General features: G+C 35.2%; 1 protein-coding gene across 1 annotated transcript in view; it reads right to left on the bottom strand.

Annotated features, from left to right (window-relative positions):
• The window catches only part of LOC148951764 (uncharacterized), a 243,061-nt gene that overhangs the window by 92,165 nt on the left and 123,507 nt on the right, over positions 1 to 27,389 (bottom strand). Inside the window, exons 5-6 of the mRNA XM_089089323.1 lie at positions 15,013 to 15,176; positions 9,633 to 9,757 (exon numbers count right to left, since the gene is read on the bottom strand). Of these exons, the coding sequence (XP_088945449.1) occupies positions 9,633 to 9,757; positions 15,013 to 15,176 (289 nt within the window). The remainder of the gene's footprint in view (positions 1 to 9,632; positions 9,758 to 15,012; positions 15,177 to 27,389) is intronic.

Raw genomic sequence — 27,389 nt, 5'->3', positions numbered from 1 at the left:
AAAATATCTAACCCTAATGGGTTTTCTATTCTCTTTATCAATGAAGTGGCCAGACAGAATAGTTTGAGTTGCACTAGTGGTTTTTTCTATATCTATCTTCCCATTTTAAACCGCCAAAATGTTTAACTCTTGTGGGTTTTCTTTTCTCTTTATCAATGAAGTGGCCAGACACTATAGTTGAGCTGCACTAGTGGTTTTTTCTATATCTATCTTCCCATATTAAACCGCCAAAATATCTAACCCATATGGGTTTTCTATTCTCTTTATCAATGAAGTGACCAAACAGAATAGTTTGAGTTGTACTAGTGGTTTTTTCTATATCTATCTTCCCATGTTAAACCGCCAAAATATCTAACCCTTGTGGGTTTTCTATTCTCTTTATCAATGAAGTGGCCAGACACTATAGTTTGAGTTGCACTAGTGGTTTTTTCTATATCTATCTTCCTATGTTAAACCGCCAAAATATCTAACCCTTATGTGTTTTCTATTCTCTTTATCAATGAAGTGGCCGGACACTATAGTTTGAGTTGCACTAGTGGTTTTTTCTATATCTATCTTCCCATGTTAAAGAGCCAAAATATCTAATCCTTATGTGTTTTCTGTTCTCTTTGACTAAGTCGATGATACAACAAGGGCAAGTATAAAAAAGAAAACGATGAAGAATGGGGTTTTTAAAGGCCAAGCGAAAATACTGAAGAAACAAAAAAAGTGAATATTTCGAGAAAATAATCGCCTCTTCTTCGGCGCGAACAAAATAATATAAACAAGGAAAATGCCGAAGAAAAAAACAACAAAAAAAACAAATGCAGAAAGTCAACAAAGCCAATAGAATACCAATGAAAAAACCAACAAAAAATTAAGAGATAGATAAAATTCAATAAAATACAAAATTATAAGAATCAAATACCTAAAGGTCAAGCAAAGACATATGACGCTATTTAAGAATCTAGTGACACATAGAGACACACCAAGACACACAGAGAAACAAAGAGACACGCAGAGAGCACAGAGATACACAGAGACACAAAGAGACACAGAGTGCTCATCTCATAGCGAGGGTTGAACCAAAATACTAAATCTAAGTTCTGATAGAAGTTGAGAAGTTCTTTAAGTGAAACCGAACAAATGTATCGCATTGAATAATACTAAACGTTCAATACGTGTGACCAAAACAAGAATCCTCTTAAGGTTCCTAGGAATTTTTTTCGAAACAGAAACTCTTTAGAACACACATATTAAAAAGTACACAAATAGTATATTTTTATGTTGCATAAACATAAGCTTTTACTTATCCTGAATCAAATTCTGGGGGCTGAAACAAGAAATTTTTCAATTTTTAGCCAAAACAAAACAAATCTAATATCCGCCCACCAAAAGCCATTTTTCTTTTACTCGCATAACGTGGAAACCGACTAAAAAGATAAAGATCCGAATCACATGGAGCATCGAATCGACGTTTCCGTTGCTGGGTCTTGTTTACAGAGACTCACATAACGTGGAATAAAACGTGGTGTCACATTTACTCACATAACGTGGAATAAAAAGATAAATATCCGAATCATACAGAGCATCGGATCGACATTTCCCTTGCTGGGTCTTGTTTACAGGGACTCACATAACGTGGAATATAACGTGGTGTCATATTTACTCACATAACGTGGAATAAAAAGATAAAGATCTGAATCACATAGAGCATCGGATCGACGTTTCCGTAGCTGGGTCTTGTTTACAGGGACTCGCGTAACGTAGAATAAAACGTGGTATCACATTTACTCACATAACGTGGAATAAAAAGATAAAGATCCGAATCACATCGAGCATCGAATCGACGTTTCCTTTGCTGGGTCTTGTTTACAGGGACTCACATAACGTAAAGTAAAACGTGGTGTCACATTTACTCACATAACGTGGAATAAAAAGATAAAGATCCGAATCACATAGAGTATCGAGTGGACGTTTCCGTTGCTGGATCTTGTTTACAGGGACAAGTAGTAAGCCTGTCACTTAGCCTTACCTTAACGGGGATCGTTCTCGGGTCTCGTATTACCATGCAGAGGGTTAATTCACTACCACGGGTGGAATATAACTGCCGAAATTAAATAAAAAGGCAGAACCGAGCTTGATACATTATGTATCTGTTTCTAGACGGAATATATTGATATATTTATTTGAAAACCCATCATATAGAAAAAGAAAAAGACGAAGCATAAATAAGAAGAAGAAAAATGAAATAAAGCAAACAGATATTACATACTACTACTGTTACTACTACTACTAACAGCTCAATACAGCACCATGCCGCCTGAGGCAGACACAGCTATGTACGCTCCTCCTCTCTCCCAATCTATTCAAGGCCTCCCTCTGTACTCCCTCCTAAGAAGTTCCATTTCCCTTAACTCTTTATTCATGACATCCTCCCACCTCAACCGCGGACGACCTGCTTTCCATTTAGCCCTAGATGGTTAGCCAAAAAGGACAATCTTCGGCAGTCTGCCATTCTTCATCCGCAGAATGTGGAAAAAGCCATCTCAACCTTTCTCTCATTATAGCCATAGAAAGCAGGATTGAACCACACTTGTCGTGCAGCCTACTGTTTGATATTACATACAGGGTGCTACTGTTTGAATTTACGTATTATTTACAGGGTACTCAAGAGAAAACTGAAGAGTTAAAAATAAAGTATCTTTTTTTATTATTATTTTTATTTCTTAAAATGAGTAAATCCTTAATTTTTTTAGAACTAAGAACCAAATATGATATCTATCAAATTGTTTCCATTTCTTTCTGCATAAATATTGGATCTTCTCAAGGGCGTTTTCCATTATCCCGTCATTAAAATGACGTTTTCCATTATTCCGTCATTAAAATGACATTTTCCATTATTCCGTCATTAAAATGACATTTTCCATTATTCCGTCATTGAAATGACTACAGTAATTTCGTTGACTACAGTCCTTTCAATGGCTCTGGCTGGTTGAATGGATTTTTCAAAATCATTTTCAATTACTTTGTAATTAAAGTGACGTTTTCTGATGCTTAAATGACGACGATAATTTCGATGATTTGAATTAATTAATCTGTCAAAAGAATAAAAGGCACTTTCCCATTATATGGGCACTTCTAAAAAGTCAAGTTTGGTCAATGCCAATGAAAAAAAAAGGATGAATATATAATAGTTTATAAACAAATTTGGGCTATATATTTGCATACGGGGGGGGGCGGGGGGGGAAAAGCATTGTATATATCAAATACGTAACCTAACCTAGGTACCGTCCCCCCCCCCCCTAAACCCCAAAAAACAACAGTTTAAATATCGTATACGCAATTAAAACTACGCTATGGATTGCATTAGCCTGCTCTGAAGCCGTCTCTTGAATTAACCAGTCAAAAATGGGTTTTTCGTGACTGGTTTCCTTGTAAATGCCCATATAATGGGAAAGTACCGAATAAAAATATTCAATAATTTTAATGTATTTCTGCACATCATAAACAACAAAATAACAAAACATAATAAACGTTGTGAATATTTTTAGCCCTTCAGTCCTGTTTGGGCTGCCCTGTGTATGAAAACAACCTGCTGCTCTAATTAGTTATATCTGTGAAAATTGTTGGTCGTCATTTTTTCCCAAGCCTCCCCCCCCCCAATTAGTAAAAATTAAATAATATACACTTTAAAAAAATGTCTTTCATGTTTTCACCTCTAACTCCCTTCCTCCTAAGGGGATTCCAATCCAACCTATTTGCACCTATAGAAACGATCACTATCGTAGACCTGACAATGTGTGGCCTTAGGAAAACAAATAGAGAAAGTACACTAATTAAATCAAATCAGAAAAAGCAACGATATGGAGTGACCACTTGCTTTCTTATTAGAAAGCCGGAATATCGTTCATTGAGTTCATTAGAATAAGTTCATTGAGGTATTTCTTCTTATAATTTAATATTTCCTTTCAAATTTGTTCGAAGTGTAGAGTTTTGTATACCGTTGCAAAATGCAAGTGCTCAAAATTTGAATTTGGTGTCTGACGTGTTTTAATTTTTGATAATTTAATTTTTGTTTGATTTAGTTTTTCATTTTCTGTTTTTCTTACACCGCTTCTTTTCGTTTTTTTTTCTTTTTGTTCTCGCTTGTTCCTGTTTGCAAGTTGGAAAAATTAATTTTGTCTTATTTTCTGGCTGAAGCTACGAAAGCAAAGTGCAGCCGACCTTTAGCGATTTTATCCCCATTAAATTGTTTTCCTCAATTTGATTTAAAACTTTTTACTGTTTTTTCAAATTTTTCGGGGTCAAAAATATTGTCTAGACTTTTCCACGAGTCAAGTGGCTTGGAATAGCAATTGCTTACCCCTTGTTATCTACTCTAAGATCGCTTTGATTCTGGACGCCAAAAGGAAACCATAAAATGAACAGCTTTAATTACAGTTTTTAAGAGTTTTTTTTTGTCTGTTTTCGTTTTCTAATTTCATACAAGCATAATCCAATCAGCAATACAATCAAACAGTTCGTGGTAACGAACTGTAAGTAAGGAGCGACCCGGCTCAATAGTAACCGAAACTCTAAAAAACGGGATTTTGATATAAATGGATACATGAAAACAATTAGATTGTTATGCTTATTTCAAATATATAAGTTTCATCAAGTTTAATTATACCGATCAAAAGTTACATGCCTGAGAAAATTTGGCTGATTTTCGAAAAAAGGGGGAAAGACCCCCTAACAGTTATAGAACCTTAATGAAAATCACACCATCATATTCAGCGTATCAGAGAACCCTACTTTAGAGGTTTAAAGCACCTATAAAAAAAAATTTTTATTTTTGATTTTTTTGCCAGAAGAAATATAACGGATGCGTGTTTATTTGTTTGTTTGTTTGTTTTTTTTTTGTTTTTTTTTTTTTTTTCCCCAGGGGTTTTAGTTTCTACCCCTTGGGCCTATAAAGTATTGGGTGGGCTAATTTGAACGGAAAATAAAATTTCAATTTCACATTTTAATTGACCAAAAAAAATGGAGGGCAACTAGGCCCCCTCCCACGCTCATTTTTTTCCCAAAGTCACCCGATCAAAATTTTGAGATAGCCATTTTGTTCAGCATGGTCGAAAATATGATAAAAATGTCTTTTAGGATGACTTGATCCCCCAAAGTCCCCAGGGGGAGGGCTGAAAGTTATGAACTTTACTCAATGTTAACATATAGTATTGGTTATTGGGAAGTATACAGAATTTTTCAGAGGAGTTTTTTTGTGTTTGGTGGGGGACGGAGAGGGTGGGGGGCTATATGGAAGGATCTTTCCATGAAGGAAGTTTTCATGGGGGAAGGGACATTGCTATGAAGGGGGCGCCGGATTTCCCAGCATTATTAAAGAGAACATTAGGAAACATAAGTAGCATCAGTGATATTTGTCGGCGATATAGGATGGAGGATTTAAATGAAAACACTTTAGAGGATAAGACCACTGGAATAACCCTACAAGTGAAAAAATTTTAATGAAAATCACACCGTCAGATTCGGCGTATCAGAAAACCCTATAACAAAGGTTTCAAGCTCATATCTGCAAAAATCTGCAACTTTGTATTTTTCTTCCAGAAGAAAAATAAACGAATAAAGAAGTTCGTTACGTAAGTTAATTTGTAAATTACGTCAGAACCTAATTTAGAGACAGCCATTTAGCAAAAGAAAAGTAAAATTTTTATGAAAATTTTGTTTACTTATTCAATGACGGCGAGCAAAAACAAAAGCTGCATTAACTAAAAACCGATCAGAAATTAAATAAAAAAAACAAGTTTTTTAAACTGAAAGTAAGAAGCGTCATTAAAACTTAAAACGAACAGAAATTATTCCGTATATAAAAGGGGCTGTCCCCTCCTCAGCGCCTCGCTCTTTACGCTTAATTTTTTAATTGTTTTAAAAAATAAAGTTGTCAGACAGAGTCAAACTTTAGCGTAAAGAGCGAGGCGTTGAGGTGGGGACAGCCCCATTCATATACGGAATAATATCTGTTCGTTTTTAGTTTGAATGTTGCTCCTTACTTTCAGTTTAAAAAACTTGTTTTTTTTATTTAATACGATCAAAGAGAGAAAGAGAAGCTGCTTTTCTGTACTTCATGGAACAAAGTGTGCTTTAACTTCATTGGTCTATAACTATAGCAGATTCCGTAAGCTAATCAAATTATTCTGTATTTCTGGAGAGACGTATCGCCTAGTGTGTTTAAAACATAATAGGATTGGCTTTAAGATCTCCTGTGAGAAAATCATAAGTAATTAAAAAAGGAAAGATTTTAATTGAACTAAACATACTTTTTCAAGATAAATACAAAAGTGAGTTTTCTAAAGTTAATGTTTTAACTCTTAAAACAAGTCCCATAAAACGTGCTAAAATGAAACTTTGCCATGCATTTCGAAGCTGAAATTATGGTTCAAATATTTTCAAATCATGTGACTCAGTTATATGGTTTCTGAAAGCTAAAAGACTTTTTCACGTGCCATCTTTTTAATTACATGCTTTTGTAGAATTAATTATCAGTAAAGAGTGGCTTCGGTAAAATTAATCTTTTCCTGTTTAACAATGGTTGAGCTATTTTATTTTCTTCGATTGTTAATTATTAACTATCTTAACTAATAAATTATTAACTATATAAATTAATTATTATATATTAATTAGACTCACATTGTTTAATGTCAGTCAATGATTTCAGTAGTTAGTGTTGGAAGCAACTAATATCCAATACTTAATGGACATCATTGTTCTCATTGTTCATTGAATAACAATGAACAACATAGCTAATGAACAACAACATAAATAAGCCTACATTCTAAGACCACACTGGCTATACATGACGTATGAAACCAAGAGTGGAAAGGAAATATTCTGCTCTTGTTAGATTCACTTCGGAAGGTTAGATTTTGTTTGATTGTTTTTTTTTTTTGTTTTTTTTAGCACTGAGGACGACTTGGCGGAGATCCTTGTCGGAATATTTGCTTGTCCTTCGTTTTCATATTTTGCCACTGGCTGACAAAATCCTCGTTTTATCACCTAGTTTATTTTATTTTTCATTTATTATTTCCTTTCCTTTCTTGATTTCATACGAACAACAACATCCAATAGTTAATTAAATTAACTATATGAATTATGTAAATTATTAATTATTAGATAATATTGATTATCCTTATTAATGAACAACTTAGCAAAAGATAATAAGATAAAAATAGAAAAAAATACAATAGAAAAAAAAGTAATCTTCTTTTAATATATAGTAGCCAATTGAAAATGAATATGATTGCACACTACCAATAGAAAAACAACAACAAAAAACAATCCCTCATCACATATGAGGGCAGTGGCAGATCCAGGGGAGGGGCAAGGGGGGCAAGCACCCCCCATCCCTAACGTAGTCTAAAGTAGTGTAATTTACTTAATTAACGCAAGTCTGCGGTAATTAAACTTGCCCCTAACGCAAGTTTATCGGATCAACCCATTTTGTGCCCCCTCCCCTAAAATTAATTCTGGATCCACCCTTGTTTGAGGGAGTCCTCCCATAACAGAGAATTCTTTTGAAAGTGGCACAATTATAGCCCAAGAATTTCTCATGGTAAAGCAAAAAAAAGCACCCAATTAAAGGGAAAAGAAATCAGATGGGTTTCGTAGGAGGTTGCCCCCTCTTTTATGGCATGTATTGTTGCCAGGGGTGTGTGAAGGATAGACCACTTTTTGCATCAATCCTATTTTTGTGATAAGGTCTTCGCCCGATTTTTAGCCGTCATTATCCAATTTTTGTATTTTTACCACAACAAAAGTTTCTTGGCCCACAAAAACTTTAAAACGTCGCATTTCAATTTTTGCGTAGAAAAACTAATGCAATATATATATATATATATATATATATATATATATATATATATATATATATATATATATATATATATATATATATATATATATATATATATATATATATATATATATATATATATATATATATATATATATATATATATATATATATATATATATATATATATTCATCAGCTTTCCAAGGGAAACCAGTCGGCGTGAAATAGAAATTTAAATGTCTTGTTCAAAAGTTAAATGTCTAGCAGTGTATTGACTTTCTAATATTACTTCAAAGAAAGTGCTAAAAAGGAATCCCCCATTTCTTTAGTAATGTGAGAACTATAAAAGTTTAGGACACACATGTGATACCATTTTTATCTCACACCAAACCACCGAAAATGAAGTTACATTTGATTTCATAAACTTATGAGTGGTTATCAAAAAATAATTTTACAGATTTTAATTACTTCCAATTAGAAAAGAGAGAAATTAGATAGGCACTTATTTAAGAGAGTATTTCTTTTTTACAGAGTGTATTTATAAACGGATTTGAGGTTTTCTGTAAAATGTGAAATTACACAACAGGAAAGATGTCACAAATCAGGTTTTATTGTTAGATGAAAAACTCAGAGATTGTTTTCAGAAGTCTAGAAGTTATACCATATTTCTAGTTACGCCATATTTCAGAAGTTTAGAAGTTACACCATATGTTACACCATATTCCTGGGGATAAGTTATGATAAATTGTATATTCCGATAAATTCAAGACATTAACCTATACCATCATTCAAATTAATGCTTTTCCTACTCATTATAAAAAAAGGTGCTGCGTGATGCGCACGCAGCACCTTTTTTATGGGACCAAACATGGAAATTAGACGTACATGCCTGCTCTGAGGCATGCCCCTTGGGCCATGGGGATTTCGAATTGCACTGTGGAAGAACGTTAAAAGAATTTAACGTTAAAAGAAATTAAAAAAAAATTTTTTATGAATTATATGTTTTATGAAAGCTAAGACACTTTTTTTGTGAGTAAGCATTGAATAACATACGCAATATGCTTAAATTTTAGTTAAAAGTTAAAATAATTTTAACTTAATTTTAGTTAAAATAATTAGTAAATGGATCCTTTTGAATTTTTTATATCTTGCATAAATAGTCGTGTCATGATTTGAGTTTAGGGGGAATATGTAAAACTAATTGAAATCAGTTACAAGCTCCACAATTGATAAACAGACTCTAGTCGTACAGTAACGTAATAGTAACCTATCAAAACTAACTAAACTAAAAAATCCCAGTATTAAGTAAATGTAGTTTTTCATTTAGGTTTTTTTTTATGGCTGATGTAAGCTTATTATATTTGTGCTTTTTTTCTGGTAGGTTATACATGACTGTATTTCCAAGTATTAAGTACTAGTTTTACGTAAATGTAGTGTTTCCTTTAAATGTTTCATGATGATCACTGATCAAAGTTAATGTTATTTGTGCCTTTTTGTGTTCATGGCCGTATGTTTGGCTTTAAAATACACTTATCTATCTATCTATCTATATTTAACCTACTATAGGTAAAAACATGCACATGGATAATTGAAGCTCTTTACTAGGTGAAGGGGGAGCAAAGACCAAGATTCTTCCGAAGAAAGGGGCAAGACTGTACAATAATGTACATTAAACCCGTTTCCAGAAAATACCCATTTTGTGGACATACTTTTATCAACTTTAATCATTTAGAGAGCGGGGGCACATCCTCCCACTACCCCTTGGCAGTACCAATACCCACGCGGCTGCTTCTACAACTAACTCACCTGATGATCTTTATCGCCACTTGATTTCCTGTTTTATGATCATGAGCCCGTATCACCTGTCCAAAACTACCCTTGCCGATTACTTCAAGGATTTCATATCGATAAGCAATGTGGTCGTGAAGCACCTAGAAAAAAAGGATAGCTCAGGTTTACATTGCGTTTCAGACTTAGCTCAAACTCTTGAGCTCTTCAGAAGTTTAAAATTAGCTTGGTTAAATTAAGTATTTAAAAACCTTCGAAAGAGGAAGGTTACACAATCTCTTACCAATTAACTCTGACCTGGAAGTTCTTAACTGGAAGTTAACTCTGGCCAATTTCATAGAGTTGGTCTGAGTAAATGGCTTATAGTACTACCAAGGCTAACAGCTCATTGCAGCATCAAGCCCCCTGAGGTCAACACACTTCCGTACACTCCACTTTCACCTTAGTCTATTCAATACTTCATTCTTTACCCCTTGTCATGTTGCAATTTCCTTTCAATACTTTCTTATAACCTCTATCCGAATCCGTCGGGGACGATCTTCATTTCCTTTGACCCAAGACGGATGGCCGAAAGTACAATATTTGGGAATCGACCATTCTTCATCCATAAAACGTGGCCTATCATATTAACCCTTCTCTCATAATAGCTCTCAAAATCGAAACCCAATCTTTTGTATAGATAATCGTTTGATATACGGTGAGTCACTACTCGTACTACCTACGTACCTACTCATGCCTACGTAGGAGTAACTCGTACTACCACCAGCAACCCGTCTGGAAAATATTTTATGTTTGCCGGACTGTTTATGACCAAGCTTGACAAGAGTCTAGTTTAACCGGGCCTGGAGTTCCGGACGTGTATTGTAAGCACAATCAATAAGTATGACCGCAAAGCTTTAGAGCCAACGCAGAAAAGGGCATCGAAGTTAATTAAAGACTTCTACGATGTCCCTTATCCATGCCATCCCTAGAAGTTTAAAATATCCACCTTAAAATATCGTTCCGAGCGAGGAGTTGAGATAGAAGCATGCAAGCTTCTCAATACTGAATACAACGTTCTTGACCTTTTCCAACTGGACATCTCAAAAAGAACTCGCGTTCATCCTCAGAATATTTCCCGGAAACGAATTAGCACCAGGGTATGAAACAAGTTCTTTTTCAATAGAGTTGTCTGCTCCCTAAGTGAGAAAAACTGTGATCTCTATTAGCACTGATCTGTCCAATGTGTTAGCGGAAAAGGAGTGGCTCAACAAACAAGGAGGGGACATTTTTTGGGACGCTATAAATGGTGAGTTTACTGTTATTGTGTTTTTGTCAAGCTGGCAGTCAGAGGATACGTCCTATTCCTAGCAAGTACGATTTAAGCTAATTTAAGGTAATCGTTCCTTCTGCAAGGAGATGCAATTTGTGCTCATTTGGAATTTTCAGAGCGAATAGCTCAGAAGTATCATCGAAAGTTCAGAAAATTATAAATTTCAAAAAAAAATCAGATAGATTTAGAAAAAAAAATTCAGAAAATTCGAATTCAGAAAAACTGGTGTTCAGACACAAAAAGACAATAGAAAAACTGGAAGCAAATTTATTTACTGAATCTCAACAATTTGCAGAGAGGCATGGCAAATATTAATTTTGTGCTGATATCTATGTTTATTGGCATGTACTTACATTTATTTTTATACTTTAAGTCTAAAGTGACAAGATATGGGTCAAGTGAAACTTGTCAACTGCTGTCAAATCTAAACAGCTGAATCATGGATCTATTTCTAGAATTTATAGGTATATATTTCGAAATTTAAGATCTTAGAATAAAATATTTCAGACATCTGGGTTTTTCCGCAAAAGATCAAGGTAAAAAATCGTCTGCAATCCTCAAAATTCAGAAGTTTTTCGAAGAATGGAATACGAGGGAACAACGGAATCCGAAAAGGAATACACAAATGAATGGAATACGAGGAATATGAAAAGGAATACACAAAAGAATGCAATACGAGGGAACGAGGGAATACATCTGAAAAGGAATACACAAATGAATGGAATATGAGGAATATGAAAAGGAATACACAAAAGAATGCAATACGAGGGAACAACGGGATACATCCCAAAAGGAATACACAAATGAATGAAATACGAAGAATATGAAAAGGAATACACAAAAGAATGCAATACGAGGGAACGAGGGAATACATCTGAAAAGGAATACACAAATGAATGGAATATGAGGAATATGAAAAGGAATACACAAAAGAATGCAATACGAGGGAACAACGGAATACATCCAAAATGGAATATACAAATAGAAAATGGCTCACAGTTAAGTTTACTCCGGAATCCCTGGCAGCTTCATATTCGACTTTTAAATTTATTTACTAAATTGAAAAAGAAAGCATCACACATGTCTTTTCGGAAGGCAGATTTTCTGAAGATGGGAAATTACTGAACTTCTTTATCAAACAGTTCGTGGTAACGAACTGTAAGTAAGGAGCGACCCGGCTCAATGGTAACCGAAACTCTAAAAAACGGGATTTTGATACCAATAGATACATCAAAAGAATCAGATTTTAATTCTGATTTCAAATATATAAGTTTCATTAAGTTTAATCTTACCCATCAAAAGTTACGTGCCTGAAAAAATTTGGCGGATTTTCGAAAAAAGGGGAAAGACCCCTAAAAGTTATAGAATCTTAATGAAAATCACACCATCATATTCGCGTATCAGAGAACCCTACTGTAGAGGCTTCAAGCTCATATATACAAAAAGGTGGAATTTTACATTTTTTGCCAGAATAACGACCACGGATGCGTGTTTATTTGTTTGTTTGTTTTTTTTTTTTGTTTTTTTTCCCAGGGGTATTTGTAATAATCCAGTGGTCCTAGAATATCTTGAAACGGCTCATTGTAATAGCAATTAGAAATTTCAGTGCCTTTTTTAAGTGACCAAAAAATTGAAGGCCACTAGCCCCCCTCCCATGCTCATTTTTTTCACAAAGTCGACTGATCAAAATTTTGAGATAGCCATTTTGTTCAGCATGGTCGAAAATATGATAAAAATGTCTTTTAGGATGACTTGATCCCCCAAAGTCCCCGGGGGGAGGGCTGAAAGTTATGAACTTTACTCAATGTTAACATATAGTATTGGTTATTGGGAAGTATACAGACCTTTTCAGAGGAGATTTTTTCTGGTAGGTGGGGGGAGGGGAGGGTCGGGGGCTATATGGGAGGATCTTTCCATGAAGGAAGTTTTCATCGGGGAAGGGACATTGCTATGAAGGGGGCGCCGGATTTCCCAGCATTATTAAAGAAAAAGATCAGAAATTAAATAAAAAAAACAAGTTTTTCAACTGATCAACTGATTGTGATTTAGAGGTCATTTTTAAAGAACTGGAAAAAAATTCGAACTATAGCTTAAAGAGCAGGGTATTGACTAGGGGGCGAACCCCCTAATATACGCGTTAAAAATTTATGAATATAGAAGTTCGTTACGTAAGTTAATTCTTAGTTACGTATATTTATTACTAATAAAAACGTTCGTAAATAAAATTAAACAAGTTTCGAGAAAGCCATTTAACCAAATATAATATGAAAAATTTGTTTTAGTTATTCATGTACGGTGAGCCAAAATCAAAACCTGCATTAATTCAAAAACGTTCAAAAATTAAATAAAAAAACAAGTTTTTTAACCGAAAGTAAGGAACGACGTTAAAACTTAAAACTAACAGAAATTATTCCATACATGAAAGGGGATGTTCCCTCCTCAACGCCGCGCTCTTTACGATAAAGTTTGACTTTCTCACAAATTTATTTTTTTAAACAATAAAAAAACTTTATCGTAAATAGCGAGGCGTTGAGGAGGGGACAGCCCCTTTCATATACGGAATAATTTCTGTTCGTTTTAAGTTTTAATGTCGTTCCTTACTTTCAGTTAAAAAAACTTGTTTTTTTTATTTAATTCAGAGACTATAACTGTGTTCGTGCACGCTCTGTGACCACTGTTCAAGTAAAATTGATAAATATTAAAATAGCATCCCAACTGAGTTCTTAAATACAAATTATAGTGTTAGATCTTAGAATACAAGATGGTGTCTACCATGTCAAACTAGTTGGTAACCTTAGGTAAAAGTTGCAATTTACCTTTTTAATATTTTCAATAGACTTAGAAAATTCTTTTTTCACATACTTTAGTTGGTGAAAGTGTATACTTAACCTTTTGACACTTCTTATAAATTTATTTCCACGGTACTTATCACGCAAGCCTAAACTTTCTTAAATTAATTATCAAAAAAATTTTAGTTCTTTCCCTATGCGCACAACAAAAAATAAAAAAAGAAAACAGATAAAATCAATAGTCAAATTGGATAACTTTTCCTTACCTTTAAGGAACTCTATAAGAGTTAACTAGAGAATTTCGTGAACGAAAGCTATAAATTGTGACTTCAAAAGATAATACATGGATAAATGATATATATGATGCTTCTTAATTAATTTCAATTAGGATCTCTTTTAACAGTTATTTATAGGAGTTGAAACTTTTAGAAATACACTGTGTAAAAACTAAAATTTCTAAATAAACTTGAATCTACAGTTCACATGTAGCTGTTGTGCAATATACTTTCCTCATTTACTGACATTTACCAAATAGATTTTTTTTCTTTTAAATAAAAATATCTTCCTCTACGGCGCATTATTTACCGTTTACGGAAGGAAAAGGGCTCCCAACTTTAATTTGTAGGATTAGCCTTTTTTTTTACTGAAGCCAATCGTTTGTTAAAGCTGAGATTTTCTAAGAAAAAAATGAAAAGATTGTTTTAATTTAAAAAATACAACTACATATAAGCTAAACTGCCATTTAAAAAAAATACAAAGATTGGTGTTAAGTTTAGTGAAAGACCCAGAGGATGGTATAGGGCGTGGGAAGGGGGTTGTAACACCTCCTCTGTCTTGATTGAGTTGGCAAGTCAAAACAGTCACCAAAAATTTGGTTCCTCCCCATCCCAAAAACTGAAGTCCGCCCCTGGTACTATGAAAACTAATTCTGTTTAATGAGTTCAAGCTAAACTAAAGCCTCAAGCCTCACCTAAAACCGAGTTTTACAAGCAACAATAAATAGATTATTTTCAGTTCGGGCTTAAAATATAATAAAAATAAGTAAATATAAATGTGTTTATGTAACAGTACATCAGGTGTAATTAGAAAAAGTATTCACGGGGTGAGAGGCACTCCTATCCAGATTTATAGATAGACGGGGGGTGCTTGGATGCAGAGATTGTATCCATAATACCAAATGTGGGTAAACTGCTTAAGGGGATTGTAGCTAAAACAAATCGGTGGGGGGGGGGGTCATACAAACCTCTACTGCTAACGAGAGTGAGTTAAAGGGTGGCCCACTTTAGATAGTTATTACCTTATTATAGCTTCCATTGTCATCATCATACCCTGCGTTGTTTTGTCCGCCATCGTCTCCGTGAATTTTTCTTCCCTCCAAACCCAGGAACCATATTTCTTGATAATGTCGAATTTCATTTCTTTCATATTCGGTCAATCGAGGTCCGTAGGCCCGAAGAGCTTCTGCAATTAAATTTATATTTATCTATTTGTTTTCCAACAAGGCCTAATATGAGTTTCACCTTGATACACATGTCTTACTCCATAATGTGGAACAAAGTAAAATCGATTTTCTAGGTACAAGGGAATATGATTTGTCAGTGCAACCTATGAGCCGATTTATACTAATTCCCTTACTAACTCTACAAGAGACTAATCCCATGCTTACTAATTCTACAAGAGGCTCTTACTAATTCTACAAGGGACCAATTCTATATTTACTAATTCTACAAGTGTCTAATTTTGTTCTTACATACACTGCAAGGGTCCAATTCCACACTTACTAATTCTACAAGAGATTAATTCTATATATAATAATTCTACGAAGGACTAATTCTACACTTACTTGTGCGGATAATTGCCTATAGAGTGGAGCAAAAGTCAACTATTCAAAATTCACAACCGTCCCATTTTCTTGTTTAGACAATGGTAATTCAAAAGACAATATGTTACACAACATAAAATTTGTGGTGATCTGACAAAGTGAAAAATGCCAATAAAAAAATGATTTGAATAAGAAAAACCTATAAATTTAGAAAGTTTTAGGATTTCGGGAGGTGTCGGCCTAGAGACCCCGTATGTACATCCCTGCCTCTGATTACTTCATAAAAAAGCAATCAGAGGCAGTAATCAAAAGTAATCTGATTCCTTTTTAAAGACATAGGATAATGGATAGAATAGAATTGTCATGGAATTAAAGATAAAACTTTTCTTTAAGTAATAATCTATTAGCATTTTTTCTGAAGTGAAACCAAAGCCGTACCCAGGATTTTTTTTCGGAGGAGGTTTTACTCGAAGATTACGCTTTTACGAGTCAAATAAACACTTCGAGAAGGGTTCAAACCCCCCTAACCCGCCCTCTGGGTACGGCCTTGAGTGAACCCAGTTTGTACAAAGCAGGCCCAGGTTAGCTTGGAAAAACTTGCAATTTATGTGGACTAGACAACTTTAAGATGTAGGACCTACTGGGGATCAAATTCATTTTTATACCCACCTCTACTTTTTATAAAAATAACTGTTTGTTTTAGGTTACTCTAAAACGGAAAAAAACACCTAAGGCTAGATGGCACTCGCTATTTTCCTTTTTGACACTGTTGCCAGTATCCACTACTACAAGCTTCCCGTGTACTGTGGGTAAGATAAAGATAATTTTGATAACAACTCTAGTTTTTGAAATATTTTCGTAAGTGAGAAATGAGGGCATCACATCAAACAGTTTGTGGTAACTAATTGTATAATAAGAGCGACTCGTCTCAATAGTAACCGAAATTCTAAAAATCGGGATTTTGATACCAATAAATACATCAAAAGAATTGGATTTTAAGCTGATTTTAAATATATAAGGTTCCTCAATTCAGAAAAAAAGGCAAACATTAAATATATTAACCGTATAACAAGAAAGAAGAGAATAGATTGAACGGAAACAGAACAAGAAAAAATGAAGGAGCTAAAGGATAAAACAAGGACACGGATAGCTCTCATCCCCTGAAAGAGAATTGCGAAACACAGTGGATTTTTGGAAAAGACCTCCAACAAGCCGTCTTTAGTGCCCAGGTAATACTAAAAAAAAACTAACTTTTCGAAGTGCTCAAGGAGTAGAAACTACTTGAGAAAAAAGAACAGAAAAAGGAAGCAATCTTATAAGTGAAAGAAAGAATTCTTATTTCTTCTTCGCTTTTCATTCACTTTGTTTCGCCAGTGTGGTCTTAGATATAATTTGTTAGATTGAATAAGTTTTTGATTATTAAATTTTTGGATCGAATGTTTTTATTCAATAGTTTAATCATGTTTTTTGGTTGAATAAGTCAATACAGATTGGTTTGTTTTAGGATGTGAACACAATCGTTCCAGAAGATATCGCATAGCTCTTTTCAAATTACCGTAGCTGATTTTTGTGTCTTTTCTGTCAGAATAAAATGCAAGCATTTACTTATTTTCAATTATTTTCCAATTAAATCCAGAAATATATTAACATCTTCAGTCAGCTAACAGTTTTTACGTCACTCTACACGTCACCACTTTTTACGTCACCACTGCAAAATAATACCGGTAATTAAAATAATCTATGTAATTGTAATCAAATAATTAAATTACAAATAAAATGTAATTAAATAATTGCTGCTCTTTTCATCAAAATAAAACATACATTCTCCCATTCTCAGCAAAAGTAATTGCTATTTTTTTATCAATTACAACAAAAATTCTGCAATTCAATCGGCATAACAAGAGTAGGAGGAGCAAAAAAGGAAATAAATACGTACATATAAATACGTACGTATAAATACGTACGTATAAATACGTACCGGAAGGTTCTTACCGGGATGATTTTTGAGGGGGGTATTGGTAAAAGGTAAAAACCAGTCAAATTACACAAAGACTGTAAGAAACTATAGAATACAATCTTAAAGGCAGTGAAATTCCAGGCATACGTTCTGAGCACCTTCCCCAGCTTCAACGAGTAGGCCTACGTACTTTTATATAAGGCGTTCGTGAGATTAAAACAAGGATAACACCAAGCAAAAACATATTTTACTTGCATATCTAATGCGTGATATAGAGGATTTGCAAAAACGTGACATTCAAATAAAGCTTAAACACCTTCTGGCACCCATAACTAGGAACTCGTTAAACACCCCCCGCCCCGCCCCTTCTCTAAGAAGCAAAAAGTAGAAAACAAATTTGGCTTTCCCACCAGCCCTTTGCGCATCAAATTTTGAGCCCTTTGTTCCCGGATATTTTTCAAAAAATAAATGCCATATATATCCTTTGGCCATGCCAAGGACAAAAGAATCTGCAATTGGGTAGCTGGTATTTGATAATACGATTACCGAATGGATAAATTAACTTACGTTGGAATACTTTCTTATAGCTCACGATTATGTTAACCTTCATTTAAACAATCACATTTAATTATTGTGTTGTTTTTGTTACATAATTATAATGTACTCTAATGTAATGTTTTTTTTTTATTTCTAACAATTATATTTTGGGTTCTATTGCGAAGATTCCCCTTGTATTGCTTTCTGATCTCTGTCTCCTACAAGGACACATGCCTTATGTCGTTGACATTACTACTTGACATTCTTGTTGCCGATTTTGCTTACTTATTAGCTAACTAATAGTTAGTTATTACCAGTTATCAAATCATGCGTTTATTGTACTATTAATTAATCTACTCCAATTAAATGATTACCAATTCGCCATGCTTTGGAAGTACCTGAAATTCATTACCAAGTGACATTATAAAAATCCAAATCTTCCAAATTCAATTCTATAAGACTCACTACATTAATCATCCAAACCCAGCTTGAATTTGACTTGTATAATGGCATAAGGAGTCTTAATATCTTTCAGCTTCAGTAGTAATTAATTTTTTTTCAAAATAATTGCAAAAAACCTCGAATAATTGTTATTTAGCGTCATCCATTTGAGGTATATTTTAATCAGTATCAACAATATGTCGGTTATTCTATTATTTTAAAACAATTATTTTAAAACACTTAAAAATTATTTTAAAAATTATAACCGGAACATTAACACGTCTACATTAAATACTGCATGTTCTGCTACCCTTGAAACTAAAGTTTTGAGACGTTCCAGACAGGGGCGGATCCAGGATTCTTTTTAGGGGGGCGCAAAGTAGGTTGATCCGAAACAATTTTTTTAGGGGGGAGCGCGAAATAGGTCGATCCGATAAACTTGCGTTAGGAGCAAGTTTAAGTAACGCAAACTTGAGTTAATTAAGTAAATTACACTACTTTTGACTACGCAAGGGGGGGGGCCTGGATCCGCCACTGGTTCCAGAACTATGAGACTTAATCCTAAAACCAGGAATATAAGGCTTAAATTCTAAGAATAAAACTAACAAGAATAATCAGAACATATAAGGGCCGTTTTTTCACTCATCAGTGTGCTAAGATCTTATATCTTTTGTCAGAGTACACTTAAAAGTGAAATCTTTGAACTTGCAGAATCTTTGAATCTTTGATCTTACATCTTTTGTTGTTTTTATGCAAATGTCTTTCATCTTTCTGCTCTGATCAGCGGTCTGAGAACAATGATGAGTATATCATCAAAGTTCTCTTATCATTGTTCTATATGGTAGAAAGAGGATGTCTTTCACGCTTTTTGCTAACATCAGTGTGCTGTAAGATCTTAGAACAAAGATGAGTTGAAAAAACGATAATCTTTGCAGAAAGATGAAAGATCTTAGAAGTAAGATCTTAGTGCTAAAAAAACGGCCCTATAGAGTCTAAGAACACTCACTGTGATTGCTGCATATTCCGTGGTCCCTGAAACTAAAGTCTACAGACTTTTCGGAACTTCAGGATTTAAGCCCTAAATCTGGAATTTTATGGCTTAAGTTATAAAGCCAAAACTATAAGGCCTAAGTTCCAAAACCGAAACTTTAAGACTTAAGTCCTAAAACCACAACTGAAGGCTTAAATTCTAAAACTTGAACTAGAACCAGAATAATCAGAACAAGTGGTCTAGGAACACTCACTGCGACTAAAACATTTTTCGTGGTTCTTGAAAGTGAAATTTATAGACCTACAAGGCTTAAGGTCTATGATTTAAATAGATCACAGAGCATGGACCTAAGTTACCAGAGACTAAGCGTTTGAGTTGTGTTTGTTAGGGGTTTTATATTGTCTGTTTAGCGGTTATATTTAGTAGTCACATGCTCTTTGAAAACGGGCAACCTCTCGCTTAGAGATTGTGAGCCCTCAGAGACGGGCGCCTGGTGGCCATTTTCTCTGGAAAGAGCAATAGAATACATGAGGTCCGATATGATTGAAGATATGACACACAGCCTTGTGTGTTATTAAATTAAAAAAAAGTGTTTTTTTTTGTTTTTATTTTTTTTTGCTGAAAGTAAGGAGCGACATTAAAACTTAAAACGAACAGAAACTATTCCAAATATGAACGGGACTGTTCCCTCCTCAACGCCTCGCTCTTTACGCTAAAGTTTTTTTTTTTTTAATAGAGTTGTGATAAAGAGTCAAACTTTAGCGCAAAGAGCGAGGCGTTGAGGAGGAGACAGCCCATTCCATTTACGGAATAATTTCTGTTCGTTTTAAGTTTTAATGTCGCTCCTTATTTCGGTAAAAAAAAAAAAAAAAACTTCTTTTTTATTCAATTTCTGAACGTTTTTGAATTAATGCAGGTTTTAATTTTGGCTCACCGCACATGAATAATTAAAACTAAATTTACATATTAATTTTACTTTTTTGGCTAAATGGCTTTCTCAAAGTTTTGATCAGAATATTTTGAGAAAAAAGGGGCGGAGGAGGGGTCCTAATTTCTCTTCCAATTTTTAGTTACTTAAAAAGGGCACTAGAACTTTTAATTTTATTTACGAATGTTTTTATTAGTAATAAATATATGTAACTTATGAATTCACTTATGTAACAAACTTCAATATTCGTATATTTTTATTACGTATATTAGGGGGTTCGCCCCCCTAGTCAATACGTCGCTCTTTACGCTAAAGTTTGAATTTTGGCACAATTCTTTAAGAATGACCCTTAATCACAAAGGCCGTTAATTAGAATAAATAGCTCTGATGAAAGTACTAAAAACAACTTTAGCTTAAAGAGCGGTGTATTGACAAGGGGGCGAACCCAATCATATACGTAATAATTTCTGTTCGTTATAAGTTTTGATGTTGCTCCTTACTTTCATTTGAAACATTTTTTTTTATATTTAATTTCTGTTCGTTTTTCTTAATAATGCTTGGAAACCCGGTACCCCCTTCATATGAAATTCCCTCCCACGTAACCCCCGACCCCCCCCCCTCTTCCAGAAGAAAATCCCCCTGAAAACTTCTATATACTCCCCAATAACCATTACTATATTTAAACATTGGGCAAAGTTCATAACTTGTAGACCTTCCTCCGGGGCCTGTGGGGGATTAAGTCATCCTAAAAGACATAGTTAATATATTTTTCGACCATGTTGAACAAAATGGCTATCTCAAAATTTTGATCCGGTGACTTTGGGAAAAAATGACCGTGGGAGGTGGCCTAGGTGCCCTCCATTTTTTGGTCACTTAAAAAGGGCACTGAACCTTTAATTTCCGTTCGAATGAGCTCTCCCGCGATATTCAGGGACGACTGGGTCGATAAGATCACCCCTGGAAAAAAAAAACAAATAACAAATAAACACGGATCAGTGATCTTTCTTCTGGCAAAACATACAAAATTCCACATTTTTGCAGATACGAGCTTGAAACCTCTACAATAGGGTTCTCTGATACGCTGAATCTGACTGTGATTTTCATTAAGGTTCTAAGACTTTAAGGGGGTATTTCCCCCTTTTTCGAAAGTAAGGCAATTTTTCTCAGGCGTGTAACTTTTGATGGGCAAGACTAAACTTAAAGAAACTTATATATTTGAAATCAGCATAAAAATGTGATTCGTTTGGTGTATCTATTGGTATCAAAATTCTGTTTTTAGAGTTTCGGCTACTATTGAGGCGGGTTGCTCCTTACTTACATTTCGTTACCACGAACTGTTTGATAGGCTATCCCTCCATTCTTAATATTACCAAATAGTTACAATAAGATCGATAAAAACTTATTTTTCAAAAATTAATTATTTCTTCCGTTTTAAGACAGTCAGATTGTATATATAAAAAAACTTTAGCCAACTCTCTGTGAAATGTTGATCAAAAAAAAAATTAAATATACAGTATGTTGTTTTTGGCCAATTTGGTACTAAAATTTGATGGATTAGAACCGCTATTATTGCCAGGTATACACCACACAATACTTTGACAGAAAACATTTCAGCATTGTCTTTGTTAAAATCAGTTTCTACTGTGTGAACAGAATTTTTCACACTTAAAATGTTTTCTGATTTTCATATTAAAATCCCATCAGTCAACCGTAGAGCCTGAAGGCGGTTTCACAATAAAGATCAAACAACCATTTCCTCTAGAGAAAGAGATGTAAATGCAACAGCGTTGCCAATGCGGTGCAATTGTACCGTTTTTGATACAATTTAGAGATCCTGGTACCTACTCAAGCTTTAGTTTATCGAAAATTTCCTTTCTTTGTCGGCAAATTTTTAACCTGTTGTTCGGATGGTACAAATTAATCTCTTGTGGTACAATTTTAGTCAGAAAAATGGTGCAGTTTGTTTCAAAGCATTGGCAACGCTTTATTTAATACCCCCTTTAACGAATTTCTGGTGGGATATCTTGAATTTCCCCGTATTTTAATTTCAAAAGTTAGAACGCCTTAAATGATGTACGACAAAGAAGAAAATATATATATAAGTAATATAATTAAATAGCTGAGAAAAGAAGCGAAGATGACAATAGCAGGTATTTTGGCAAGGATCTCCGCCAAGCCGTCTTAAGTGCTCGAAAAAAAAGGAGAAAAAATTAACCTTTTGAAGTAAACTCGAACAGAGCAGAATAAAAACTGAATTGAATCAAACAAACCAAAAAACCAAAACAGAACAAATGAAAGATCTTTCACCAATCAGGTTGAGCAGAATTATCTGCTTAGTGATTGTCTTAGCTTGCCTACTGACCTGATTTTATTTTATTGAAGCCTTAAATCTTGTCTGATTTATCAATTATAAAATTGCGCTTGACAATTACGGACTCACCAATTACATACGGACTCACCTGCTTGAACATACGGACTCACCAAATGACATTGAGTATAACTAATGGAGAAGTAGTCCTTAGTATTTCTTTTTTGTACGACTATATTCCAGTTTGAGCAATATTCATCCCAAAGGGAATAAACACGTTTAGTTGCCGAAATCATAATCTTTGTCGTTACACTTTTGATTAAGTAACTGAATAATAATAAAGAATTCTTTCTTGCGGAAGTAAAGAGCTAAGTTAAACTTAAAACAAACAAAAATTACTACTTCACAGATTATGGAAGAAAATTAACTCAAGCGAACTGGCTCATATTATTTCCTTGTATTTGTTATACCATAAAAACTAGTGCAGACAGGGAATTTACTTTGCCCCCTAGGGCACTACGGCTTCACCGTGGAGCTTCATGATCGAGTTCAGTTAATTCAAAAAAGAGCCCTCCAAATGATTATAAAGGAGGTTCATCTATCGTAAAACCGGGTGAACCTGCGATTTTAACAGCCATTTTTTTACTTTGCATTATTTCATATTATATACCATCCGTAGATCAGAGGTGAGTACGAAAAACAATGCAAGCCAACAGAATGAGCAAGGCGTTGTATGTAGCCTAGGGCTACATAAGACCCCATTTTAGAAGGGGGAAGGGGTGCAGTTTAACCATTATATTTGGGAACAGTGTTGAACGAGGAATCGAATGGTTCTACTATTTATTGTAGTGCCTAGTTCAGAAGAGCCCATGCGCACGAGTGTTACCTTTTTTTGCCTAAAAGTGCAAATTTGGTGGGTTTTATTTCTTTTTGGAAGCCACGTTAGTGAATACGATATATTTGCCTTATCAATTACCGCAGGCAGAGGCACCATTTCAGCCAAACCTTAGGGTGGGCAAGCAATCGACATGGGCCCCGAAGCAGGCTTGTAAAAAAAAAAATTGCCTCTAGCTTTATCCGAAAAAAAAACTGCCTTCCGTGGGAGTTACCGTAAAAATTAAGGAAATTGTCTCAATTACTTTGCCTTTCCTTCTTTCGCTCTTTTGCCATAGGTTCGGAAAAGGCCAGATATCTGAAGAAAGCGGAAACGGTATGTGCAATGTTAAAAAAAAGCCGTTTGGGAATCTTCCACTTTTCCGAACCTATAACTTGACGAAAGCCGAACCTCTGTAGAAACTCACGCTTTGACTAAAGCATATTCTGTAGCCGAATTCTTCAACTTGCTGCTTACAGTAAATACTTTAGTCCAAATCGGAGTCACGCTCCGGCTATGACGATGCAAAACTTTGTTCGATCAAGTATATTTACAAAATCAAAAAATAATAAAATATTTTGAAACAGATCAGTGAACACTCAAGGCAACAAGGGGAACCGTCGTGGTTTTATCTTCGCAAAGTCGTCAACAAGCTGGTCGAAATCCAAGTTTTTGACTAAATTCTTCTATACAAGGATCAAAAGCAGGTGATTAAGACGGTCGTCTCCTGTGGTCAAGCACAGATAGTACTTCACTATTTCCAGCCCAGAAAACAAGCGTTCATTGCTGGCTGTCGTGACAGGAAGTTTGGCAGCAATATGAAGAACTTTGATAATTTCTGAATAGGCCACTGGAAGTGTCTCGATATTATCGATGACGTCCATGAAGTTCTTCGGCTTTGCCTCCTCCTGGAGCAAAAACCACTTGGCAATACCAGCTTGGGCCTCAAGAAGAATCTGGTCAATGTTTATTTCTGAATAAATTTCAAAGAATTGCCTGAGGAACCGTGCATTGATGAATATGTTTGAGCTGAGGTTCATAGCTTTGAGTCCAGCGGGTAATGGAAGGTTTTCTCTAAAACACCTATCAAATTCTACAGTCACATGACCTACAGTCTCCAGATATTCTGTATTTAGTTATTCTGCTAGAGTTGGAGCTCTATTGTCAGATTCAACAGTTTTTTCCTAACGTCGAAGTGGTCATGAATTCTTTCAGGTGTTTGATAATTTTTTGGGTTCTTCTAGGTCGTCCCTTCTGACCCGCAGAGGAGGATCCGGTCGCGGGTCCATTCACGTAGGTACTTCAATTTCAAGACCTTCAGCAAAATCTTTTGCCTTCTCCGAAAGCGATGCAAATGAAGTGTCAGAGCGCAGCTCAGCTATTTCCTTCCTTGTTGCTTGAATCAAGGTGCGGGACCTAGATATTACCAGATCAACTGCCTGAAGCTGCTCAGAAAGGGAGTTTATCGTCCATATAGAGCAACTGGAATATAACTGTGAAAGATTCCATTTTTCTCTGGAGCCCAGCTGCTTCTGCTCGAGTTTAACTATCAGCTCCTTCGCTGACTGCAGAGAGTACATCCAGAATATATTCATATCGGTGTCTTATCTTGGTTATTAATCGATGCCAGTCTGACCATCTTGTCGCAGCACTCCTTTCTAATTCCAGTACTGGCAGTTGATTAGCCTTTTGGGACTCGACAAAAAGCTGATGTCTGGTGTTGCTGTTGGAAATGAACGTGTACAGATTTTGGACTAACGAAAAAAATGAGCCAACAGTCCCAACACCTTCAACGCAGTTTGCAATGACCAAATTTAGTCTATGCGCATGGCAATGAATGTATATTGCTTGTGGCACTTTCGTTCTCAGTCGCGCTTGAACACCAGAGAAGGGCCCGCTCACCACGCTTGCTCCGTCGTAGCACTGAGCAACACAATAGTTCCAGTCGAGACCAAGTTTCGCCACTGTGTCGTGAATGAAGCTGGCTAAACTCTCAGCATCCAGGCTTTTCATATGGTAACATCCTATTAGTCTTTCTCTTGCTTTTCCCTCGTCAGAGTACCTCAGAAGAATGGCGAGCAGTTCTTTCTTCGAATTATCTTTTGTCTCGTAGACAAGAACAGCAAAGTTTTTGGCACGCTTAACTTCTTGCACTATTGTAGACCGAAGCCTAGATCTGATAACTGAAATTATATCGTTCTGGTATTCGTGGGACGTATAGTGGCCATATCGTCTTTGTAGCTTGTTGAAAAGCGTGGGAGAATACTCGGCGAGAAGATTGCAAGTTTCGACGAAATGTCCTTTGTTTGCCGAAGATTCAGTCTCATCGTGGCCGCGAAAGGCTGTACCCAGTCGCCCCAGTAGGGCCGTTACTTTCAGTAAAGCCTTTACGTGTTCCCTGTTGTCATTCATCTCCTTTTTCCTGTCCGTTGACAAAACAGATGCGATGGGTTGCATCTCCTTGGCTTGTATAGCTTTGAACTTCGTCCACGAAACTGCACTGCCCCTGTGGCGGTCACTTTTTCGCATGCTCTTCTAGAACGCTTGAGATGTCCTTGCATCTTCTAACGCCGGTCTCGATGAAAGGCCTTGCTCTATATCTCTGTCCACGAAGGGTGGACCTCCCGCCAAAGTGTCTGCAGCAGAAACAGAAACATTGTTTCCCTTAACTGAGTACTCAAGCCAAGGATGCTTTCCGTAATAGGAAAGATCAAATTACCGTCTTAGCTTGCTATTTGCTGAAACCTGTGCAGGGTACCGTAGCAGCTGTGGTTGACATGGATGGTCGTGGGAGGATGAAGAAATATCAGTAGGACCACTTGAACGATGGACCACGTGCACGACCCAGTTGCACTATTAATCTCACTATTATCTAAGTTAATCTATATATAAATGTAGCATTTTCAAAATTTTGACTAATTGCTAATTGTAATTTTGTTCCTGTATATTTTGTAAAAGAAAAAAAAGGCTTTTTTGGGAGGAAGCTTGGGCCCCGCAGAAAAATTAGGGTGGGCAATGGCCCACACCTGCCCCCCACCAAAATGGCACCCCTGGCCGCAGGCAAAAAATAACCTGATTAAAATGGTCCTCTGACATTTCGTTGGCCTGACTTTGCCTTCTTTTTCGTTTCTGTTTTAATAGTTTTATTTTAACTCGTTTACCTCAACTCACCGAGTTGCTTGTACTTATGTTACAAATTTGTTAAATTTGTTACCCATTTTTCAAGTACTTCCGAATGTTCTATTATTTCTAAGTTTTGTCAGTATATGCACTGTCCATGACAGTGGAATAATAGAAAATCAAAATTCCCCTCCCCCTTGTATAAATAAAACAACATAAGCGGGGGATTTGGTACAGTAAAAAATATTAAACAAACACTATTATACAAGACTTGATAGCACAGCGGGTTATTGAACTCCTGTGGCCACACTTGTGGCCGCTGTAACTTAGGTTTGAATCTTAGGTATGAATAGTTTTTGTCTTAGAGAAGACAAAAAAGTCAAAATATTGAATATAAAAGAGTTAGTTCGTTTTCAAATTAATTAAAAAGTAGAAAATAATTTTTTTTTTGAGAATACATGAATGTGAGGACAAGGAACACCAAACGGAATGGATTTTGCATGTTTTGTTGTTTTTTAATTTGTTTTCCTCATGTCACCGACATTTTCCGTTTATTGATTTATAACTTTGATTAATTTAATCAAAGTTATAATAATTATAATTAGATTATAATATGTAAAGCCAAACCGTTTTGCACCCTTCGTTTTCACTTGTAGTCTAAATTCTCGAGAAAAAGTTTATTTTCTACTTTTAAGC

The sequence above is a fragment of the Artemia sp. Qi Xiang Cuo genome, chromosome 5 (genome assembly GCF_049724085.1).
Source record: "Artemia sp. Qi Xiang Cuo chromosome 5, ASM4972408v1, whole genome shotgun sequence".
Classification (NCBI taxonomy): domain Eukaryota; kingdom Metazoa; phylum Arthropoda; class Branchiopoda; order Anostraca; family Artemiidae; genus Artemia; species Artemia sp. Qi Xiang Cuo.
Note: the sequence above shows the minus strand (reverse complement) of the source record. Positions and strands in the feature narration are given on the sequence as shown.